The sequence below is a fragment of the Artibeus jamaicensis genome, unplaced genomic scaffold (assembly GCF_021234435.1).
Source record: "Artibeus jamaicensis isolate MK-2021 breed Jamaican fruit bat unplaced genomic scaffold, CSHL_Jam_final contig_464, whole genome shotgun sequence".
Taxonomy (NCBI): domain Eukaryota; kingdom Metazoa; phylum Chordata; class Mammalia; order Chiroptera; family Phyllostomidae; genus Artibeus; species Artibeus jamaicensis.
In genome coordinates this window covers 13,759,522-13,780,076 of record NW_026521842.1, presented here as the reverse complement: position 1 = coordinate 13,780,076, position 20,555 = coordinate 13,759,522, and the positions used below count along the sequence as shown (strand labels likewise).

At 55.6% G+C, this 20,555-nt stretch overlaps 3 protein-coding genes across 9 annotated transcripts in view; 2 read left to right on the top strand and 1 right to left on the bottom strand.

Moving 5' to 3' along the window:
• Positions 1-2,947, top strand: part of AARS1 (alanyl-tRNA synthetase 1) — a 70,332-nt gene extending 67,385 nt beyond the window's left edge. For all 4 annotated transcript variants that reach the window (XM_053666671.1, XM_053666672.1, XM_037154179.2 and 1 more), the window contains 5 exons: positions 422-535; positions 1,150-1,269; positions 1,405-1,491; positions 1,893-2,006; positions 2,406-2,947. In XM_053666671.1, coding sequence (XP_053522646.1) covers positions 422-535; positions 1,150-1,269; positions 1,405-1,491; positions 1,893-2,006; positions 2,406-2,591 — 621 coding nt within the window. In that variant the 3' untranslated portion in view covers positions 2,592-2,947. The remainder of the gene's footprint in view (positions 1-421; positions 536-1,149; positions 1,270-1,404; positions 1,492-1,892; positions 2,007-2,405) is intronic.
• Positions 2,948-3,776: 829 nt separating this feature from the next.
• Positions 3,777-5,061, top strand: EXOSC6 (exosome component 6). Its single transcript, XM_037154187.2, has one exon. It carries the CDS (start codon positions 3,809-3,811, stop codon positions 4,625-4,627), a length of 819 nt encoding a protein of 272 aa, XP_037010082.2. The 5' UTR covers positions 3,777-3,808; the 3' UTR covers positions 4,628-5,061.
• Positions 5,062-5,850: 789 nt separating this feature from the next.
• On the bottom strand, positions 5,851-11,389 carry LOC119055867 (uncharacterized). 4 transcript variants are annotated; one of them, XM_037154155.2, is made up of 5 exons: positions 11,293-11,389; positions 8,276-8,329; positions 7,854-8,197; positions 7,378-7,517; positions 5,851-7,201 (listed from the first exon to the last, which is right to left on the bottom strand). In XM_037154155.2, exons 1-5 carry the CDS (start codon positions 11,361-11,363, stop codon positions 7,130-7,132), a joined length of 681 nt encoding a protein of 226 aa, XP_037010050.2. In that variant the 5' UTR covers positions 11,364-11,389; the 3' UTR covers positions 5,851-7,129. The 4 variants fall into 4 exon arrangements, with proteins under 4 accessions (XP_037010050.2, XP_053522650.1, XP_037010051.2 ...); XM_053666675.1 differs by having other exon boundaries at positions 5,851-6,490; XM_037154156.2 differs by having other exon boundaries at positions 8,276-8,326.
• Between the last annotated feature and the right edge of the window lie 9,166 nt (positions 11,390-20,555).

Genomic DNA, 20,555 nt, shown 5'->3' with positions numbered 1-20,555 from the left:
CCAGTAACATATTGTGCCTGGGAGGGTACGTGGTAGTTTTGTCTTGGCTTCTACTGCCCCCAGCACTCAGCCACAGCTCCCCGAGCGTGTGCGTCTAGTTCCAGATGGGGACAGCTGCTTGGGGCGGGGACTGTAGCTTGTGCCTGAAGTGTGCTGCAGCCCGGTGGGGTGAGAAAGGCGCCTGACTTATGAGTTCTCAGTTTCCCCCTGAAGCTGAGTTAGTGTAGCCTTTCTGCTGGCCAGCATGGCAGGAAGGGGCTCCTTTCTTGGGACAGCGGCTTCCTGAAGGAAGAGAAACTTCTGGTGTCTTAGGGATGTGTTATTCCATAGCCTCTCATCAGTGTTGGCCACAGTTGTCTACAGACAGAATAGTGAAGCTGAAAGTTACCGGGAGTTTTCACCCTGACTGTCCCCCTCTCAGGCCCTCAGGAAAGCAGAGAGTTTGAAGAAATCCCTCTGTGTCATGGAGGCCAAAGTGAAGGCCCAGACTGCGCCAAACAAGGACGTGCAGAGGGAGGTTGCGGACCTCGGTGAGGTACGGTGGCTTCCCTCTTTCCTTAGGGCCTGCTCAGTGCTGGGTCCTGGGCCTGGTGAATCGGACGCACCCTGTTCTGAAAGAACCAAGTCTTGGTGCTCGGTGCACTGGTCCTGTAGGACTTCTGCTGTCCTGCAGCCTTGCAATAGGGAGTCCATGGATCCAGGCCTGCAGACTCCTGGAACCTGCCTGCTGCCCCCATTGCCAGTAGGAGGGGAGCCCATCCCAAGCATGAGTGGGCCCTGGTGTTGGGGAAGTTGGGCAGGTGCCGTGGACGTCCAGATTCCAGGCCTTCTGGTGTTTCTTAATATTCTGGGATTTCCAGTAAGCCCTTCACGGGCTGTGTTCACTGCCTGGTAAAGGACCAGGACTTACAGGGCTCCCAGCTCTTTATTCTGCCTCTTCCTCTCCAGCCCTGTTCATTAAAACTGCTGTAATTACTCGCAGAGTGACTGGTCTCAGTGCCAGGATACCTTTTTTTTTTGTTTTCTCCTTCTGGATACTAATTGGGAGGACTTTGGTGTTCAAAGCTCGAAGAGTGGGCCGGACTGGGCTGGAGCCTCACGTCCTGGTCCTGTGGTTCTATCCGAGTGGCCCTCTGGTTCTGGTTCCAGGCCCTGGCCACCGCAGTCATCCCCCAGTGGCAGAAGGATGAACTCCGGGAGAGTCTTAAATCCCTGAAGAAGATCATGGATGACCTGGACCGGGCTAGCAAAGCTGATGTCCAGAAGCGAGTGAGTCCTGGCAGTGCTGGTGGCCGGCAGGGACCCCAGGGGCTTTACCAGCAAAGTCTGTGCAGACTGCTGTCTGGGTCGCAGTCTGGGCTGTGGTCCTGAGACCTCCTCTCTTCTGGACTTCCTTCCTCACAGGTGTTGGAGAAGACAAAGCAGCTCATTGACAGCAACCCCAACCAGCCCCTCGTCATCCTGGAGATGGAGAGCGGCGCGTCAGCCAAGGCAACCCAGGGGCTGGGGCTCTAGGCACTACTCTGTGCCCTTCTGCTGCTTGTCTCCTCCTCTCACTAGCCCTCTGGTGGCTGAAGTCTGAGCTTAGTGGCTCTGAGTGGAGTGGTCACCTGAGGGCCCACACTCTGGGGGTGGGGTGAGGCTGAGCCATGGTGGCTGGAGAGCAGTGGCTCCTGGGATGGAAGGCAAACCTTAGAGAGTCAGTGTGGGCCAGGCCCTGTGCTTGGGTCCCTCTCCGTGCAGGCTCCTAGGACCAGCACCTACTCTAGGAAGGGGGCCAGGGGTGGGGTTCAGGAAGTGCTCTGAGACCTGAGCTCTGCAGACTCGCTGCACTTATGGTGAGAGTGGCCCCCTTCCCTAGGGCCATGGTCTGATTCCAGGTTCTCCCACAGGCTCTGAATGAAGCCTTGAAGCTCTTTAAGATGCATTCTCCACAGACGGCTGCCATGCTCTTCACAGTGGATAATGAGGCTGGCAAGATCACGTGCTTGTGCCAAGTCCCTCAGGTCAGAACAGGCTGCCGCCATGTCTCGGGCCCTGCAGCTCCATGCCAGGGGGAAGTGGTGTCCGCAGCTTTAATGAGGGAGCTCGGCTCTTAGGGTTGTTTGCGCAACCCCAGTTAGAAATGGCCCTTCTCCTGCCCACCTGTTGGTGACCTCTAGCACCCCTTAGGCCTTCTCCTTGGTGGGTGTGTAACTATGCTGGTTGATACCTGGGTTTGTCACTCAGGATGCCTTGTCTTAACCATGGTACCCCTTTAGGGTCTGTCTCAGCCTCCAGCAGCATCACCCAGGGCAGGAGTGGGTGCCTGTGGTTCTTCCATCCTTTTTCTTTCCCTCCCCTCTCCATACCTTCCTCAGTCCCGTCCTCTGTCCTGATGCCCACATCACCTTCGTGTCTTCCAGAATGCAGCCAACCGGGGCTTGAAAGCCAGTGAGTGGGTGCAGCAGGTGTCAGGCCTGATGGATGGCAAAGGTGGTGGCAAAGATGTGTCTGCTCAGGCCACAGGCAAGAACGTGGGCTGCCTGCAGGAGGCGCTGAAGCTGGCCACTTCCTTTGCCCAGCTCCGTCTAGGAGATGTGAAGAATTAAGGGGAGAGGCGGCTTCCACTGGGAAGTGTCTCCCCCAAACCTGGATGTATGTGTCCAGCCAGGAGCTCTCCATCTGCCACAGGAACATTTGAATCTTGGGACCTTTAAATAGCCCCATCTGTCTGTCTAACACAGCAGTAACTGGAACTCTGTTGGGTGCCAGCCTGTGACTCAATGCCCACGTTACATTTTTGCCTGGAGCCTTCACCTCTGCCCCATCAATGTAGAACCACTGTTCCAGGATCACTATCACCGTCATGCTCATGTCTGTAAATAGTCCTCTGCCAGCCCGAGGCTCTGGGTCTGCAGGAAGGAACCATTTTTGCTGCAGAAAATAAAAGGACCATGTGCAATAATGCTTGATGCTATGTGATTTCTGTTCCTACCCTACCTACCCCCACCCCCAGTGCCCCCTTTGTGACAGCCCAGGTGAGTCCCTGGGTGAAGAATAAATACTATGGCTCTTGACCCAAAGATGGACAGTGAGCATGGGGACCCTACCTGGCCCCGGACCAGTTCACCCAAGCCTGGTGAAGACCCCTGGGTTTGGAGATTAGTGTGCTGGGAGGCTAAAGGTGCTGCGCACCTCTGCTGGCTTCAGCTGATATGACCCCTGGGTACAGCAGGCAAGCTGGCGTGGAGGGCGCGCGGGGAAAAGCAGGTCTGCTGAGAGAAGCAGCAGAGGCCAGCTGTCACAGGCAGAGGAAGGGGGCCGAAGCCCTGGATTCCAGCACATGACAAATGAGGAGTGCCGGGGGACCAAGAGCGTGCACTCCAGGCTGGGAGACGTCATTCTAATCATTCAACGAGGGTTTATGCCAGCCAGGGAGGGTACTGAGAAAACAGGAGTGTCCAAGACAAAAACGTCATTGCCCTCTTGGGCAAAGCAGTGGGGAATATAAAACAGTCACACGAATAATTTTAAAATAAAAATAATTACAGTCTTCACAAGTGAAAGGAAAAAGACGTACGCCCTAGGTCGGCCCGGGTCCGGGAAGCTAGAAGTCTCCAGGCAAGCTCCGGTCCTACTTAACGCAGACCTGCCCAGGTGAATCCATCCGCGGAGCCGCAGGCGTCCTTTGCAGCAGCACCGGAGCTGTGCAGCGCCCGCCGTTCTCCCTCCGTGATGATAGGCGGCGCTGCGGCGCCGTTTGTCGCTATCCCGACAGCCCTCGCGAGGGCGCTCGGCGGAAGCGGCTAGCTAGCCCAGCGCAGCCATGCCCGGGGACCACCGCCGCATCCGCGGGCCCGAAGAGTCGCAACCGCCGCAGCTGTACGCGGCGGATGAGGACGAGGAGCCCGACGCCCGTGACCCAACTCGGCTGCGGCCCGTGTACGCGCGCTCTGGGCTGCTGAGCCAGGCCAAGGGCTCGGCCTACCTGGAGGCGGGAGGCACTAAGGTGCTGTGTGCCGTGTCCGGCCCGCGCCAAGTCGAGGGAGGCGAGCGCGGCGGTGGCCCGGCCGGGGCAGGAGGCGAGGCCCCAGCCGCACTGAGGGGACGCCTGATCTGCGACTTCCGCCGCGCACCCTTTGCGGGCCGCCGGCGCCGCCCTCCCCAAGGCGGTGGCGAGGAACGCGAGCTGGCGTTGGCCCTGCAGGAGGCTCTGGAGCCGGCCGTACGCCTGTGCCGCTACCCACGTGCGCAGCTCGAGGTGTCAGCTCTGCTGCTGGAAGACGGTGGCTCGGCTCTGGCAGCCGCGCTCACGGCCTCCGCGCTCGCCCTGGCTGATGCAGGCATTGAGATGTATGACCTGGTAGTGGGCTGCGGCCTGAGCCGCGCGCCGGGGCCCGCGCCCACCTGGCTGCTAGATCCCACGCGGCTCGAGGAGGAGCGCGCCGCTGCTGGCCTCACTGTGGCGCTCATGCCGGTGCTCAACCAGGTGGCCGGGCTGCTGGGCAGTGGGGAGGGGGGCCCGACTGAGAGCTGGGTAGAGGCCGTGCGCCTGGGTCTCGAGGGCTGCCAGCGCCTCTATCCTGTACTGCAGCAGTGCCTGGTGCGGGCTGCCCGCCGGAGGGGCGCCGCTGCCCCGTCCTGAACAAGAAGCCAAAGGAGTGACAGATGCTTCTCCTCCCCCAAAGGACCTGCACAGTCGCCTTCCAGACTGCACTGCCTTGAGAACTCAGAGCAAGAGGGAGGATTTGGGGACGCGGGCACAGAACTGATGATCTGGGCCGCTGCGTTGGAACGATTTTTTGGAAACTGTTCTCTTAAAGATGCTTTTCTGCTTGAGCTGGCCCCCAGCTAATTAAGAAACCTACGAATGCAGTCCGACTCCCAAGTTGAAAAGGACTTCAGCTGGGCCTACCTGGAAAACGGGACCTGAAGGTACTGCTGTTTTGTGAGGGATGAACCTTATGCAGGCTGGTCATAACTTCCTTCTATGTAACTGGGCTGCTTTTGAGAGAACGGACAAGGGGGCTGTGCCTCTCACTTACATCTGAGTTAAAACAAAACACAAACCCTTTTGTACCTGAAAAAGCCTTCTATTGTGGTTCTTCTTGGTACAGAATTTAAAAGAGCAACTCTGCTGAGTTGGGCAGTGTGTTCTTGTTGTCCTGCTGTCCCTTAGTGTAACATAGGAAGGGACAGGCTGAGACAAAAGCCACAGGGGCTGATACAGGGAAATGTGCTTTGTGAGAAAAGCTGCTCAAGTCCCAGAGTCAGGGCTAATGCTGAGGGGTGACAGAGTGGGGAGGGGTTTGTGGCCCCAGGTACATTCTGGCTGCACCCTCAGCTCCTGGTTTGGTGCTGGGAAAGACCACAGCTCAGGGTTGGGTAGCTGGAAAGGGTTTGGGTCTCCGTGGAAGCCAGGTCCCCTGCTTCCTTGACCTTGTGCAGAGCAGCACAGCAGAGGCCTCCTCCACTGCTGTAGGAGGTGGGAGTCTTGACGGGCTTCACCATGTGGTGTCTCTTATCCAGTCTCGGCTCCTGGGAGGGGGCTGATAAACTGTCAGGAGTGAGAGCTGGTGCTGCCATTCCGTGGGGCAGAGCCCCCTGGCTGACTGACCAGAGGGGTTGGACCTTCCTGGGTGGTCCTGAGCCCCACAGGTTTGTGCTCAGGTCTGGACTGGAGAAGGGCAGGGCAGCCTGTTCCCCTCTGTGCCCTGGTTTGGTATGAGCTTCTGAACTTGGGCATTGGGCCTGCTCAGCTTCTCTAGGAAGGGCTGGCCTGGAGCAGCCCAAGCGTCAGAATAAGGCTCAGAGACCACACTAAGAATTCCTCACCGGGGAGAAGAAACATGAATTTTATTTTCCCCTTCTGACATGCATATTTCCAGAGCAGACTGAAATATAAAATATCACACCAGCAAGAGACAAGATAGAAACAGGACATAAAAATGATACCATTATTCTGAAGGATGGATTTGTAGGGTAGATGGGGTATTTGGAACCAGAAGGTGTTATGTGGGGCACGGGCTGAGGACCTTAAAGCTCGGTTTCAGAGGAAGGAGCACGGGCAGGTTTTCCCTGTACACCACTGAGGCTGGAGAAAGCTGTCTGCGCCCACTGCCCTGAAGGCCCCAACCCTGAGAGGATTGGTGGGGCCTCGAGGGGGGCGCATCTGAGCAGTACCTGCAGTCGGAGGGGGCTGACGGTGCTCCCAGGGGCCCTGGGCAGCTGCTCTGCATTGCGCCTGCTAGCTCCCGGACTGTTGTCTGGATCTGACCTCCACAGCCACCATTATGGGGAGGCTTCCCAGCTGGTCTGGCTGAGCCGTGCCTCCACGTCACGGTCCTCACTTCAGAATAGCTACCTCCAGTCACACGGGTGCCACTGGGAGGCCTTAAAAACCCACAGAGAGCAAGGAAGGTTGCTGCCTCGGTGCCTGGAGCAGATGAGCTTGGAGCGGGGGGATAACCTACTGGCTGCTCTCCTGGTCCCAGGCACGATTCTTCACCTGTAGGACAAACAGAAGCAGAGGCAGGGTGGGAGTGCCCTCTGCTGGCAGAGCCCAGGCTTCCCCACCCCTGCCACTCTGGGCAGCTGTGGCAGCTCAGTGCTACTCCAGGTTCTTCCTGAGACTTGGGGTCCCAGAATCACCAGAGAAAAAGCATTCTCTCCATCTAGTCCAGCCTTCCCAGATGTGCCTCAGGCCTGGGCAGGGGGAAGGGGCCCTCAGGAGCCCAGCAGGCCAGGGGTCAAGTCAGCAGGTGGAGGCAGAGAAGCGGGGAAGCTCTGCACTGCCAGCTCCCCCGGGGCCCAGGCTCACTGAGGTGGCCCAAGTGGCAGTGGGGGTAGGCCCAGCTCCCCACATGGGACCACCAGTGCGGAGGAGGACACGATAGGGCAGGGTACATTTGGGCTCTTGAATGCTGCACTGAGAGCTGTTACCAGATCAGGTTGGGATACTCTCCGTCCAGGAAGGTATTTTTCCACAGCTTTCCTGGCGAGCATGCTAGACAGCCTAGATGGAGCAGCAAGTGGGGGACAGGCGCAGGAAAAGGGCAGATGCTGGGGTTTTAACAAGCTTACCAGGTGGTTCTAAGGCAAGAGGACAGGTCTGTGAGGCATACCTGCAACACTTCCTCTACAATACTCAAAGCCTGTGCCCCTCTTCTAGGAGGAGATGGGATTTCAGCCCACAAGTGGCCCAGCTGACCAGCCAAGCCTGAGTCGAGGGGATAAGCAGGGCACAGGCTCTATTCTGGGCATTGCTGGTTGGGGGTGATGCCCCATCCACCTCTCTGGGCTCCCACACAAAGCCTGGTCCCTCCCTTGCTCACAGAGAGGCCTCAGGACTCAAATACAGGAGGGTGAGGTTGTGGGAGGTGCGAGGCCACTTACTTCCTCCGGGTCCCTGCTGTCCTGGGGGCTGCCTGCCTCTTGATGGGCTCTGCAGCCCCTGGGCTCTTGCTGGGGTTCAGTGGTGCTGTGCGAGGAACCCTTAACCCCAGGGCCCCTGTTGTCTTCACCATCCTCTGTTCCTGTGCAGGGAGAGTCACCAGCTAATGGCTGGGTTCGGTGGCCCCAGCTGGTCCCAGAGAGGCCACTGGCTGCCCAGCACTAATGGAGAGTGTCCAGGGCTTGAGGGGACAAGATGGGTTTGGGCTGGGATGCTCCTCTGGCTCCAGATGTCTCCAGAGTTGGTGGGGGTCATAGGACCACCAGGAAGCCACAAGGATCCTCAAGCCACAGTAACAGCCAGAAGGAATGGGTGGTGGGGAGAGTTGGGGGGGCCCTGCCAATAGGGAGGGCAGGTACCCCTCGCTCCTTCAGGAGTAGGCAGAGCTGGACACCACTAAGGGTGTGGGGGGCCTGACCTGGCAGCTGGTCCATGTGCTCCAGGCGCTCCAGCAGGCGGTCCACCTGGGCTTTGATCCGGCTCAGCTCCCCCCTAATAGAGTGCAATGCCTCTGGCTGGCCTGCCGCTAGGGGGCCTGGAGCTGGGCTTTCCACCAGGCCCTTGAGGCCCAGCCCCTCCCTAGCCATGCGGATGAGGGCTGCACCCCTTCGCTCGCTGCTTTTGTGTCCTTGGGGCACGTGGCTCTTCCTGGGGGCCTTGTGGGAACTGAAGCTTCTCTTGACCCCCATTCCTTTGTGGGTCCTCCCGATCTTGACAGGCACGTGGTTGATGAGTGGAGGGACCCACTGGTATTCATACACCCTATGGGACAGGACAGGGAGTCAGGCCAACCCACCCCTCCTGTTCACCCAGAGGACCAAGGAGGCAGGACCCACTCACCTGTGGGGAACATCTTCCTGGTACAGCTTGTAGTCCAGGTCACAGTTACTGCTGCTGCAGCAGAGACAAATGGGGGAGGATCACTGTCCTGGGCCAGAGTCCATGTCCAGCCACAGCTTAACTTGGGAAAACAGGTATGAAGCTTTTCCTTAGAATCCCAGGATTCTCCACTGGAAGAGCCCCTAGGGACTTGACCAAGGTCACTTTGGGAGACCATAGCAAATCACCTTCCCCATGGCTGGCCTCATAAGGGGGACCTTCCAGGCGGCAGGAAGGGGAAATCGCTCTCGGGCTTCTGGCCAGCCAGAGCCAGGCCCTCCCAAAGCTCCTCGGCCTGCCCCAGGCACTGCTGACATTCTGGATCTCACTCTGGCAAGGGATGAAAGGAGAAAGTTAAGTCAGGGCCCAAAGCCATGGTGGGAGTGTGAGAGCCTTTAATCCTTGGGTAAAAATCACCAGGATGCCGGGCCCAGCACACCAGCAATCCAGGCAGGCTGGGGGTGTGGCCAGGCCGGCTTGCCCTTTGCTCCAGGCCCTGGGAGAAAGGACCAGCCTGGAAGGCCCCAGGTTCTCACTGCTGGCCTCACCCACTTTTCTCAATGTACCACCACCTCCTGGTACCCAGGGGGATGGGGAGACCTATGCAGAGAGACAGCTGGGTCCTGGCCTGGGCAAAAGGTCCCTGTGGGGACGCAGCTACTGGAGCTTCAGGCGCTGAATTGAGGGGGAAATGTGAGGAACTGGGGGCAGCAGCTTCTGAAACAACTTATGGTATTAAGTGCCCATGACCCAGCTCAGGCCCAGCCCACGAGGGGCGAAGCCTATTGGGGCCACTGAGGCAGAATGGAGGACACTGGGGGTGCCTTCCCCTTTATCCCACAGGGTTTCCAGGCCTGCAAGTGAGATTTCTGGCCACCCTGCCCTCCACACCACTCCCCCCATTTCTGGCATCAGGCAGGCTGGGCGGGCGGCCTGAAAACCTCAGGGATGCTGATTCCGGGGGTGGGAGGCCTGTCCTTGGAGAAGGGAGAGTGAGCCAGCGGAGTCTGGGGAGGGCTGCAGGGTCAGGTCTGGGTCCCAGGTGGTGGCTAGAAACGGCCAGCTGGGACCGGGCTGGAGGAGACAAGTTTCAGCAGAGCACCGTCTCTCCGAGAAAACACTCGCTTGTCCGAGCCCCCTCGGGCTGGTTGGAGCGCTCTCGCCCGGACTGAGCGGACCACCTGAACTGCCTCAGCGAAGTTTTCCTCACTGTAGCATCGGTGGTGGCCCAGTAACAGAGTGCTCGCCTGCCACCCAGGAGTCCTGGATCTAATTCCTGGCCAATGCAAAGAGGAATTCTTCCCCCCCCCTTTATTACATTTTTTCTGAAGTGACATTCTAATTGGATGGTAAAGAAATAGTATTTCGCTGACCACTGAGCACAGACTTGGGAGCTGTGCTCCCGAACAGAAACAGACAGAGCGGGTTGGGGGGTTGGGGGGCTGGGGGCTCAGCCGCATGAACTGTCACAGCAGCACTTGCTACACACGGGGGGTGTCTCTCTCTGGCCGGGGGTCTCCCTGCTCTGCCTGCCCCCACCTTCTCTCAGCCATCAGCCAGGGCTGAGGCCTGTGCCCTGGACTCCTGGCCTCATCTGGCCACTCAGTGGCCGCCAAACCACACCCTGAATCTGCCCCTCCTCTGGGCAATATCCCAGGGGGTCAGAGCTGTAGCTGCCCACCCACTGCTCCCCCAAGCCCCAGGGAAGTGTTCATTCTGCCCACTGGAGTCCCCTGGTGACACACGGCTCTTAAGGAGGTCACCACTGCCGGGCTTTGACTGTGGAGTCAAGCCCGAGCCCCCGCGGGACAACTGTCATCACTCCCCGCTGCTCCCATTGCTGACTCGCACCTCTCAGAGGGCCAGCGGGGCTGGCTCCGAGCTCATTGGGCCAGGGCACGGTGCTGGAGGAGCACGAATTCTGAAGGTGGTACTTGGGGCTAAAGAACTGACTAAGGGGTTTGCTCAGCCTCCAGTGGGTTTGGGTTTAAACATGTGGGAGGACTTGGGGCAGAGCCCCTCACCTCCCAGCAGGCAGATACTCACAAAACCAGATGGACAGACTTCCCTAGATAGGCGTCTCTCACCACGGGAGACAGCTGACCAACACACCGGAGGTGCAGTTCTGCATCATGGCAGAAACGCAAGTTGAAAGCACTGGGTTACTCACAAGTGCACATCTATTCATAGCTCGAAACAAATGCCGGGGAAAAGTCGCCCACACTGGCATTCAGTGGGTGCCACGGACCCTCAGGCTGTGCCCGCAGGGAGAGGGTGGGCCTGACCTCTCTCCGGGTCAGCCTGCAGGTGCAGAGACTTGTCAGAGCGGCCCCCGCCCGGCCCTGGCGTCCCACTTCCGGACACACAGCCGAGCAAAGCGCGAAAGAGCCGGCACCTTTGGCACTAGGGCGTTTGCACACATGTCGTTCCTGAGTGACCACCTGCTCACCGCCTTCCGCCTCCCCCACTGGCCAGACAGGAACCCCCGGGTGCCCATCGGAGGGCCTGGCACTCAGCCCGACCGTCACATGTGCCCACCAAGGGGCCCGGGGCCCGCCGTGTTCGCACACCTGCCTGGTGCCTGTGAAAGTGGCACATTGGCTGGCAGAGGTTGGTCGCCTCCTTTCTGAAAATGCTTAAAGGTTTCTTAAAGATATTTTTTAAGCTTCCCAAGTTACTGTTAAGATTTCATCCAGAAATTTTCTCATTTGTCACTTCCCAAACACCTATACCTGGAAAATGCCCCCCAAGTACCCCCCTGGGTGAGGCTTCGGGTGGGAGGAGGGTCACCCAGCCTCCTGCAGGAGGGGGCTGGGTGACATCAGCGAGATGGGGTCTTACAGACAAAACCCAAGGTCCGGGAAGAAAGGACCTCAGGCACCAGTTACTGGGATAGGCAGCCTACGTTGGGGTCCTTGTCCCAACCCAGGAGAACCCAGAGCCCCAAACAAGCCTCCCTCCTCAGCAGGCAGACTCACCAGGAGGTGACTGTGTCCCACTGCCTCTTCTGGCCTGGCCGGACAGGGCCGGGGCTGGGCTCTCGAGCCATGTCTAAATCTGAAGAGAGCGCAAGAGAGTGGGCAGAGCGTGAGAGGACAGAGGAGGGCAGGGAGGGGGGAGGGGAGGTGCAGGAGGAAGGGCCAAGTGCACGTGGGCCCCTGCTCGCTTCCTGGGCCGTCCTTCCCTGCTCTTCAGCTCTTGAGGCGGGCAGTGCACTCCAAAAGGCAGTAATTGGCAGCCCAACCTGGCCTCCTGTGGACCCCGAATCCACTCACCCAGGTTGGACTCAAGCTCCAGAGGGGCCATCTTCATGGTCAGAGGAAATGAACCCCGCCCTGCCACTTTGAGACAGCCATGGGAGAGAACCACCTACTTCCCATTATACAAATAATTACAGAAGAGACCCCACACCATGGGTATCACCCCGTCTCCCAGGCCCTGGAATCGGGAGTGGCACCGTCAAAATGCAGGAGTGGGGATGTCTGTGATTCTCGCGTCCTCTGAGGAGACACGCAGTCCTGTCCGGCTAACTCCTGAGTGTTCTCCAGCTGCCTGTCTGCCCACCCCTTGCTGGCCCTGCTGCCTGGTCCACACCCCACAGCTGCCTCTGGGCTAAGCCCTTGCGCTGGCTGCATCTGAAGTGGCCAGCGTGAGAAACCAAGCGAGCAGCCAGTCCGGGCCAGGGAGCTGACCCCCACTGCCCTCTCTCGGTGGGGAAGTCGAAGTCAGCCGAACCCACCCAGGAGAGGGCTGAGAAGGCAAGGGCCGTGGCCATCTGTGCACCAGCCATGGGCAGACTGTCTCACTTCTGCGTTTTTTCGGTGTTCTCCACTCTAGAGATGGAGTGGAGAACAGGCTGCCACACCCCCGCAGCCGGCTCGGGGCCACCATGGGTGGGTGTTCGGTTCCGCCTGCTGAATATGTGAATGGAGCTCCATTAAATCAATTCTGGTTTCTGTTTGTGGGTTCGGATCAGACCCCAGAGTTTCACCTGTGACTCTGAAGTTCCTCCTGGGTCCCCCCCTTTCTTCCTCCTGAATCTGTGGTCGACATCCATGGCCCACTTGGCTGTCAAAACTGTACTGGGACTCAGAGGGGCCACAGCACTGCTCCTCTGGGGACGCGTTCAGAAAAACCCCAAAGGGGCCCTGGGGGAAAGCACACGGATCTGCACACTTCTGGCTCTTGCAAGGCGGTGCCACTGGACCCTGCCGGACACCCACTACACCAGCCACACCACCAAGACAGGGGTCACAGCAGCTGTACCCAATACACAGAAACCAACATGGGGGCTGCCAAACTGAGGAGACAAAGAAACATGGCCCAAATGAGGGAACAGATCAAAACTCCAGAAAGAAAACTAAACAGACTGGAGATGAGCAATGTACCAGAGGCACAATTCAAAGCACTGGTCATAAGGATGCTCGAGGAACTGAGTGTCACCACAGTGTAAAAAGGGCCCAGGCAGATAGTGGAGAAGGTACTAGTGAAAATAAAGACCAGTTCACAGGGAGTCGGTAGTAGAGTGGATGAAGCTGAGAATCAAAGCAATGACATGGAAAGCATGGGAACAGAAAACCAATCAGAACAACAAGAAGAAAAAAGAATCCAAAAACAAACAAACAAACCCCGGAAAAGGAACCCAGTGGAAGGAGCCCTCTGGGACAACTTTTAGCCTCCCGACATTTGCATCATAGTCTGATCCCGGTCGAGGCACACGCCTGGGTTGTGGGCCAGCTCCCCGGTTGGGGGCGTGCTGTTGGGGCATGCAAGAGGCAACCAACTGATATTTCTTTCCCTTACTTCCCTCCTTCCCCTCTCTCTATAAATAAATACAATCTTTAAAAAAGAAAAAGAACAGGAGAGAAGCAGAAGTGGGTGGACACAGTGAGTGATGGGTCCCCAGAGTCCTGGAGCTGACTCCCAGACATGCCCACCCTGGATTCATCAGACGGACGCAGAGCAGTTTACTTTTTTCATAGAGTTTCAAGGGACAAAGGAAAGGGACCTTTCAGTCCCAGCACTAGAGTTTGCAACCAGCAGCTCTCGGTTCCTGAACTGGGACTATTTGCCAGGCCTTGTGTGACAGGCTTTACCGTCATCTCATCTAATCCTCAGGACAGCCTCCCAGAGTAGATGTTATAGTGCCCCCATCCTAGAGAAAGGCCACGCGAACAGCAAATTGGGAGGACAGTGACATCTCCATCCCCTGCCTCACAACCACTACAGTGTTCCCAGAAGTTAGAGGACTTACTCAAGGATACTTAGCTCCATCGGAGCCTGGTTCTGCCTGTGCCTCCGGGCCATGCTGCCATTGCGTGGGGCTGCTCCATCACCTGCTCTGCCCCGCAGAGAACCCAGTGGCTGGTGAGACCCCTGGGTAGAGCATGGGGCTGACGAGGCCAGCACGGTAGGCTGGAGTCTGGGTGCCCCAGGTGGCGTCTGGCAGTAGATGTGAGTCATCCTTCTGGCCACTCCACAACTGAGGTATCCCCAGCTTTGGGACAGAAACTGCCTCCCATGAAAGAAGCTAAAAATGTCCCTTTCCCAGCCTCCCTTGCAGCTAAGGTCTGAGTACATTATTTGATTCCTCAAGTCAGACCCACATGCCCAACTTTATTTATTTTTAAAACATTTTATTTATTTATCTTTAGAGGGGAAAGGAAGGAGAGAGGGAGAGAAATATCAATGTGTGGTTGCCTCTCATGTGTCCCATGCTGGGAATTGGCCTGCAACCCAGGCACGTGCCCTGACTGGGAATCGAACCTCAACCTTCTGGTTCGTAGGCCCAAGCTCAATCCACTGAGCTACACCAGCCAGTGCGTCACACGCCCAACTTTAAATTAAAGCTGCTGATGGGAAGGAGCACATCTCAGGAATCGATGGTGACGGTGGCAGCTGCCACATGCAGCTTTCAAAGGTGATGGGACATCCACCCCACATCGGGGGTGCTGACTGTGGCGCCCACGCCCAGCAGAGGCGGCAGGTCTCTCTCAGATCTGACCCTTCAACGTCCTGGATCTCTCGGGAATAACCAGTTTCTTCAACACTTTCCTTTTCTGCTTGGAGTCACCAGAATCAACGTCTACTGCTTAGAACTAAGAACCTTGATTGATATAAAAATAGAACTAGGAGCCAATGTGGCTCAGCTGACTGGAATATCATCCTGTGAATGGAGAGGTCCCAGGTTTGATCCCTGGTCAGGGCACATGCCTAGGTTGTGGATTCGGTTCCTGGTTGGTCAGGGTCTGTGTGAGAGGCGACTGATCGATGTTTCCCTCCCACATAATGTTTCTTTTTTTTTTTTTTATTGATTATGCTGTTACAGTTGTTCTATTCCCCCCTTCATTCCCCTCCACCCTACCCCCCCATCTCCACCATTACCCCCCTTTAGTTTATGTCCATGTGTCTCAAGTCCTTTAGGTTCTATATTTCCCATGCTATTCTTGCCCCCCCATCTATTTTCTATCTACTGTCTATGCTACTTATTTTCTGTACCTTCTCCCCCCTTCTCCTCCTCCCACTCCCCTGTTGCTAACCCTCCTTGAGATCTTCATTCTATGTTTCCACTCCTGATCTAGCTGTCCTTTTAGTTTGCTTTCGTTTTAGGTGTGGTTGTTAATAACTGTGAGTTTGCTGTCCTTTCACTGTTCATGTTTCTTTAACTTCTTTTTCTTAGATAAGTCCCTTTAGCATTTCATATAATAAGGGTTTGGTGATGATGAACTCCTTGAATTTGATCTTATCTGAGAAGCACTTTATCTGTCCTTCCATTCTAAATGAAAGTTTTGCTGGATAGAACAATCTTGGTTGTAGGTCTTTGGATTTCATGACTTGGAATACCTCTTTCCAGCCCCTTCTTGCCTGTAAGGTCTCTTTTGAGAAATCCTCTGACAGTCTGATGGGGACTCCTTTGTAGGTGACTGTTCCCTTAGCTCTTGCTGCTTCTAGGATTCTCTCCTTCATTTTAATCTTGGCTAATGTAATTATGATGTGCCTTGGTGTGTTTCTTCTTGGGTCCAACTTCTTTGGGACTCTCTGAGCTTCCTGGATTTCCTGGAAGACTATTTCCTTTGCCAGATTGGGGAAATTCTCCTTTATTATTTGTTCAAATAAGTTTTCCACTGGTGGCTGTTCCTTTTCCCCTTCTGGTACCTCTATAATTTGGATGTTGGAGCGTTTAAAGATGTCCTGGAGGTTCCTAAGACTCTCCTCATTTCTTTGAATTCTTGCTTCTTGACTCTTTTCTGTTTGGCCATTATTTGCTTTCTTCTGGTCCACTCCATTGATTTGAGTCCCAGTTTCCTTTTCATTGCTATTGGTTTCCTGTGCAATTCCATTCATTTCAATTAGTTTCGCCCTCATATGTTCGTCTAATTTGTGGCTATAATTAACCAGTTCTGTGAGGATCCTGATCACCAGTGTTTTAAATTGTGTGTCTGAGAGTTTTGCTATTTCTTCATCGCTTAGATTTATAGGCTCTGGGGCTTTGAGATCTTCTTGTGCCATTTTTGGTCTGTTTGCGCCCTTTAAGTATGAGGAGCGGAGTCTTGGACTCCCAGGTCGCTGGGTTGTGACTCTGTATGTGGGGGCGTGGTCAGAGCAGGGAAATGGTGGCCCCCTCTGCTGTTTCGGGCGGCTGGGTGAAGAGCAGAGCCTTAGGTTGTTCACCGGGGCCGGGCCAGTCAGAGTCGCTGGATTATGACGCTGTATGTGGAGGTGGGGTTAGAGCAGGGACTTGGTGGCACCCTCCATCGCCGTTTGCCGCTGGGGCTGCTGGCTCTCGTCCAATCGCCCACTCCCTCGCTTGTCTATCCGCGCACGAATGCGTGACCACAGTCAACCCGCAGCCCTGCTCCCTCGCTGTTTCCCCGAGATTGCTTGCTGAGTTGCCCACCAGGTCCAACCCTGCGCCTGGATTCTGCGCGCCTGAGTCCGTCTGACCGAGTTTTCCTATGCTACCCCGCTCTGCCAGCTGCTGGTTTCACCCCTCTTACCGGTCGGGCTGAAGAATTTGTTGTTATCAGACTTCTGAAAAGTTCAATTTTCTGTGTTCTGGCTGTGTTTTCTGTTGCTATTATTTAGTTGTCTCTAAACTTGGTTGTGTGAGGAAGCTCGGCGTCTCCACCTATGCCTCCATCTTGGCGGAAGTCCCACATAATGTTTCTTTCCCTCTTTCTCTCCTTCCTTTCCCCTCTCTCTAAAATCAATAAGCATGTCCTGGGGTGAGGATTAAAAAAATAAAGAACTAGGAGTGGGGAGGGGATGCAGCAGGAGACCCTGAGGGGAACAGGGTGGTGTTAGGCTGGCAGGAGGTCAGAGGAGAGTGAAAATCCTGCGAGTATTAAAAGGGAGAGGACGCCAGCGGCCCAGGGTGTGCAGTGGTGACTCAGTTAATGCTGCGGTCACCCAGAGCAAAGTGCCCATCGGAGGCAAGGCTTTGGGGGCCTGAGGGCTCCTGCCACAGATCAGTATAAAGAGAACCCTGGAGTCAAGGGCTGCTGGGCAGGGCACTGCGCTGGTGGCACCACACAGTTCAAGGGAAAAAAGACAAGCTTGAAGCCCAAGTCCAAATAATCAGCTCAAGGTCAGCTTAAGGCATGGTTCGAAAGCCAGGGGATTTTCGTGACTAGCAACTGCAAGGCTGAGAGAGCGGACCAAACGTCAAGCTTGATCAGTGGTTAGATCAGAGAGACACCATCGGATGGCTTCACACCCTCGCCAGGTCTCTGTAGGAAGATGGGGAGGACTCAGTCTACCCCCACTGAGCCTCCCTGGGTCATGCTGAAGGTTGTGGTGGCAGAGACTCACGAGCTCTGTGTCAAACCCACACCCCTCTCCTCCTGGGCACACATCCCGCTGGAGCTTCCCAACCTCCACGGTAGTCAGTGCCCCGCGTGGCCGAGGGGTGGCCAGTGGCTGTGGGTGGGCAGAGTATGCACCTCTCCCGGGCTCATGTAGCCTCCCAGTGTGCGTCCACTCTCTCCCGGAGAGAGCCACCTGCAGGCCAGTGCCCTGGGTGAGCTGGGAAGCCAGGCGCTCAGCTGGCAGGGCTTCCCTCAGCCTGGCTCCCCCGTGCCCGCAGGGCACCTGTACAGCCTTGGCCAGCAGCAAGCATTTCCTGAAGTAAGGATCTCGTAATGACCTTGGAGTCCCCGTGTGTGCCCTTCCCCACCTCCCTTTATTTTCTCCGGACTGAAATGACAAGGCAGACCCCTGCAGGCCCCAGAGGGCCAATGACTTCAAGTCTGGGATGCGGACTGAATCACCAAAAGAACAGAGAGATTTTGCTAATTTATGTTGGCAAAGACCTAGCACAGTGATCCAGGAGTGGATTCTGAGGTGGAGACTGGGGGTGGGGGAGGAAGAAAATAATGTCCATGGGATTGAATATTTTGGTATTTAGGCTTCTATGGGGCTTATCTGAGTAGCTGGGATGGTTCTAATTGTTTGCTCTAATGGTTACTTAAAACTCAGACTCAATCGTGGCCAAAAAACATTAGCTAAGAGCTAATAATAAGAAGAATGAGAATAGCTAAGACTTACTGAGCATTTGCTGTCTGTCAGGCACAGTTTTAAGCATTGTACTTATTTAAACTTTATTTAGTTAACAAATGTGGCTCAGATGGTATAATGTTGGTGAAGGAATAAAAAGGTTAGCTGAGCTAACAGTCATCAGTGTTCACCAGTCTCCGGAGGCACTGTCCCAAACACTTTAATGTCCTAACTTGTTTTACTGTCCTCATTTTACAGAAGAAAATGAGGCAGAGAGACGTGTGAGGGGCCCGGGCTGCACAGCAGGAGGTGAGCTTGAGTGTGATGCACTTGAACCGTCCTGAAACCATCTCCCACCACCCTGGTCCATGGAAAAATCGTCTTCTAGGAAACTGGGTCCTGGGAGCCAAAAAGGTTGGGGGCCGCTGTTTTAGTGTGACCAGTTGTCCTGGTTTGCTGGGGACAGAGGGGTTCCTCAGTGTTAGGTAGGACAGATAGTAAACCAAGGCAGGGAGGAGGAGGGAGACGTGTCTCACCCACTAGCTCAGCATCCAGAGCCCGGTCCGATGACACTGCCAGGTGTTCCAACACCACGAGAAACTCCATGTTAGCACGGGAGGAGGGGCCCCTGAAAGTCTACGCATAGCTTCTACTGTCTGGGAAAGAAAGCCTTGAAACTGTGTGTTCACCCCAAGGTTTAGAAGGGGAAGTGGAAGGGGTCCCCGATGCCCGAAGAAGAAGCCCAGAAAACAACTTTGGTTAATTGCCTACCTCTGGTCACTATCTGTTTTGCGAGGGAGTCCCTAATGCTTCCAGAAAGAGCCCTTAAATAACTTTGGGTAACTTGAATTAACTGCCTTCTGTCACTTAAGTGTTTTACAAGATGAACAAATGGGGTCTGGAGCAAGATAAGGCTTCGGGCTAACAGACCCCCACTCATACCTAAGTCTGGGTCGTCACATCCCCCCAGGAAAGCTGGCAGCACCTTTATCTGTCGATCAATATGTGACTTCTTCACCCCCATCTGGCCAATTATGTAAGTCCTGCTGCCCTTACCTTGCCCTGCCCTGAACCTATGCCTTTCTCCCCCCACCTCGGCAAGGCCCGTTCTCTTCCAGGAGAGGCTGTCACTGATAAACCCTGCTTGCACACCAACAGACTTGCTGATCTGTAATCCTTTACTGGGACAGCAAGAACAACCGAGTTTCTCCTGTAACACCAGCACGTGGGATTTGGCTGAAACTGGGACAGTTCTAGGCAAACTGGGACAGCTGGTCCCCCTCTGTGTTAAATAACTTGCCCAAAGTCATGTGGTCTGGCTTTAGACCCAAGCTCTTTGCCTCTCTCTGCCTGCGGTTCTAGAACCAGAGCCTGCAAATAGCCGGAGGCCTTGTTAAAGCCCAGATAACCCACCTCGCCTTCAGAGTTTCCCCAGGACAAAACCAACTTGGGGGCCCTGAGAATTTGCTTCTCTAACATGTTCCCAGGTGAAGCCAATGCTACCGGTCCGAGGAGAACCACAGCACTGTGCTAACTCCAGATGAGGTTGCTGTGGACTGTTCAGGTAGGACCCACTCACTGCCAACTCCACCCACGAGCCCGAGGAGCCTCCAAAGGCGTGCCCTTTGCCACGGTGTCCAGAAATACATGGTGAGGGACAAACAGGAGTGGCAGGAATGGTGACAGGGATGCTGCAGCCGAAGGCGGATCCAGTGCCTGGGACGCCAGAGGCTCCAAAGGGCCCTGGCTACCAGCGCTGGCGGTCTGGTGGAGGGGCACTGTCACAGGGGTGGCTCCCGTGTGGTGGCTGCTGGAGCGCACGCCGCAGTTCCCATGCCTGCGGCAGGGTACGGGGGTCCGCCCAGACTGGCTCCACAGTGGGATTCGGGCCGGCGTTTCTGGCCACACAGGTGCCCAGCCTGGCTCTCGGAGTCTCCCCAGGATCTTGTGACCAACCATTGCCCTTTTTCAGTTTTTAAACCGAGGTGAAATTTTCATAACATGGAATCAGTCAGTGTGGTGCACTTAGTCCATCCACAGCTGCAACTTCTCTAAGTCCCACACTTGTCTAAGTTCTACAACATGTCCATCATTCTAGGATAAAGCCTGTACCCTCTCCTGCTGCCCCTGCCAACACCAGTCTGTTTTATTTCAGCAAGTTTTCCTGTTCTGAATGTTTCATATAAATGGAATCATACAATATGTGACCTCTTGTGACCAGCTTTTTTCACTTAAAATATCGTTTTCAAGGTTCGCCCACCTTGGGGCGTGTGTCAGCACTTCATTCTTTTTCATGGCTGGGTGATGTTACATGTACAGACCACGACTTTCCTGCGTATTCATCGACATTTGGCTTGTGTCTACCTTTGGCTGTTGTAGATGCTGCTGCTGTGAACTTTGTCTATAGGAATTGGTGTGCGTTCTTGTTTTCAGTTCTCTTGGGCGCCTGCCTGTGAACGGAATTACTGGGTCACACAGTAGTTGCTTTTAACTTTTTGTGGAATTGCCAAACAGTTTTTAGCAGTGGTGGCACCATGGTACACCCCCACCAACAGTGCCCAGGGGCTCTGGTCGGTCCCCATCCTCCCTAAGAATTACCGTCTGTTCCTTCCGAAACTGCTGTCCTGATGGCTGTGGTGTCCCATGTGGTTTGGTTCGGATTTCCTCGTGACTGGTGATGTCGATCACTTTTCATGCGCTTGTTGGCCACTTGCATGTCATTTTAGAGAATATCTATTGAAGTCCT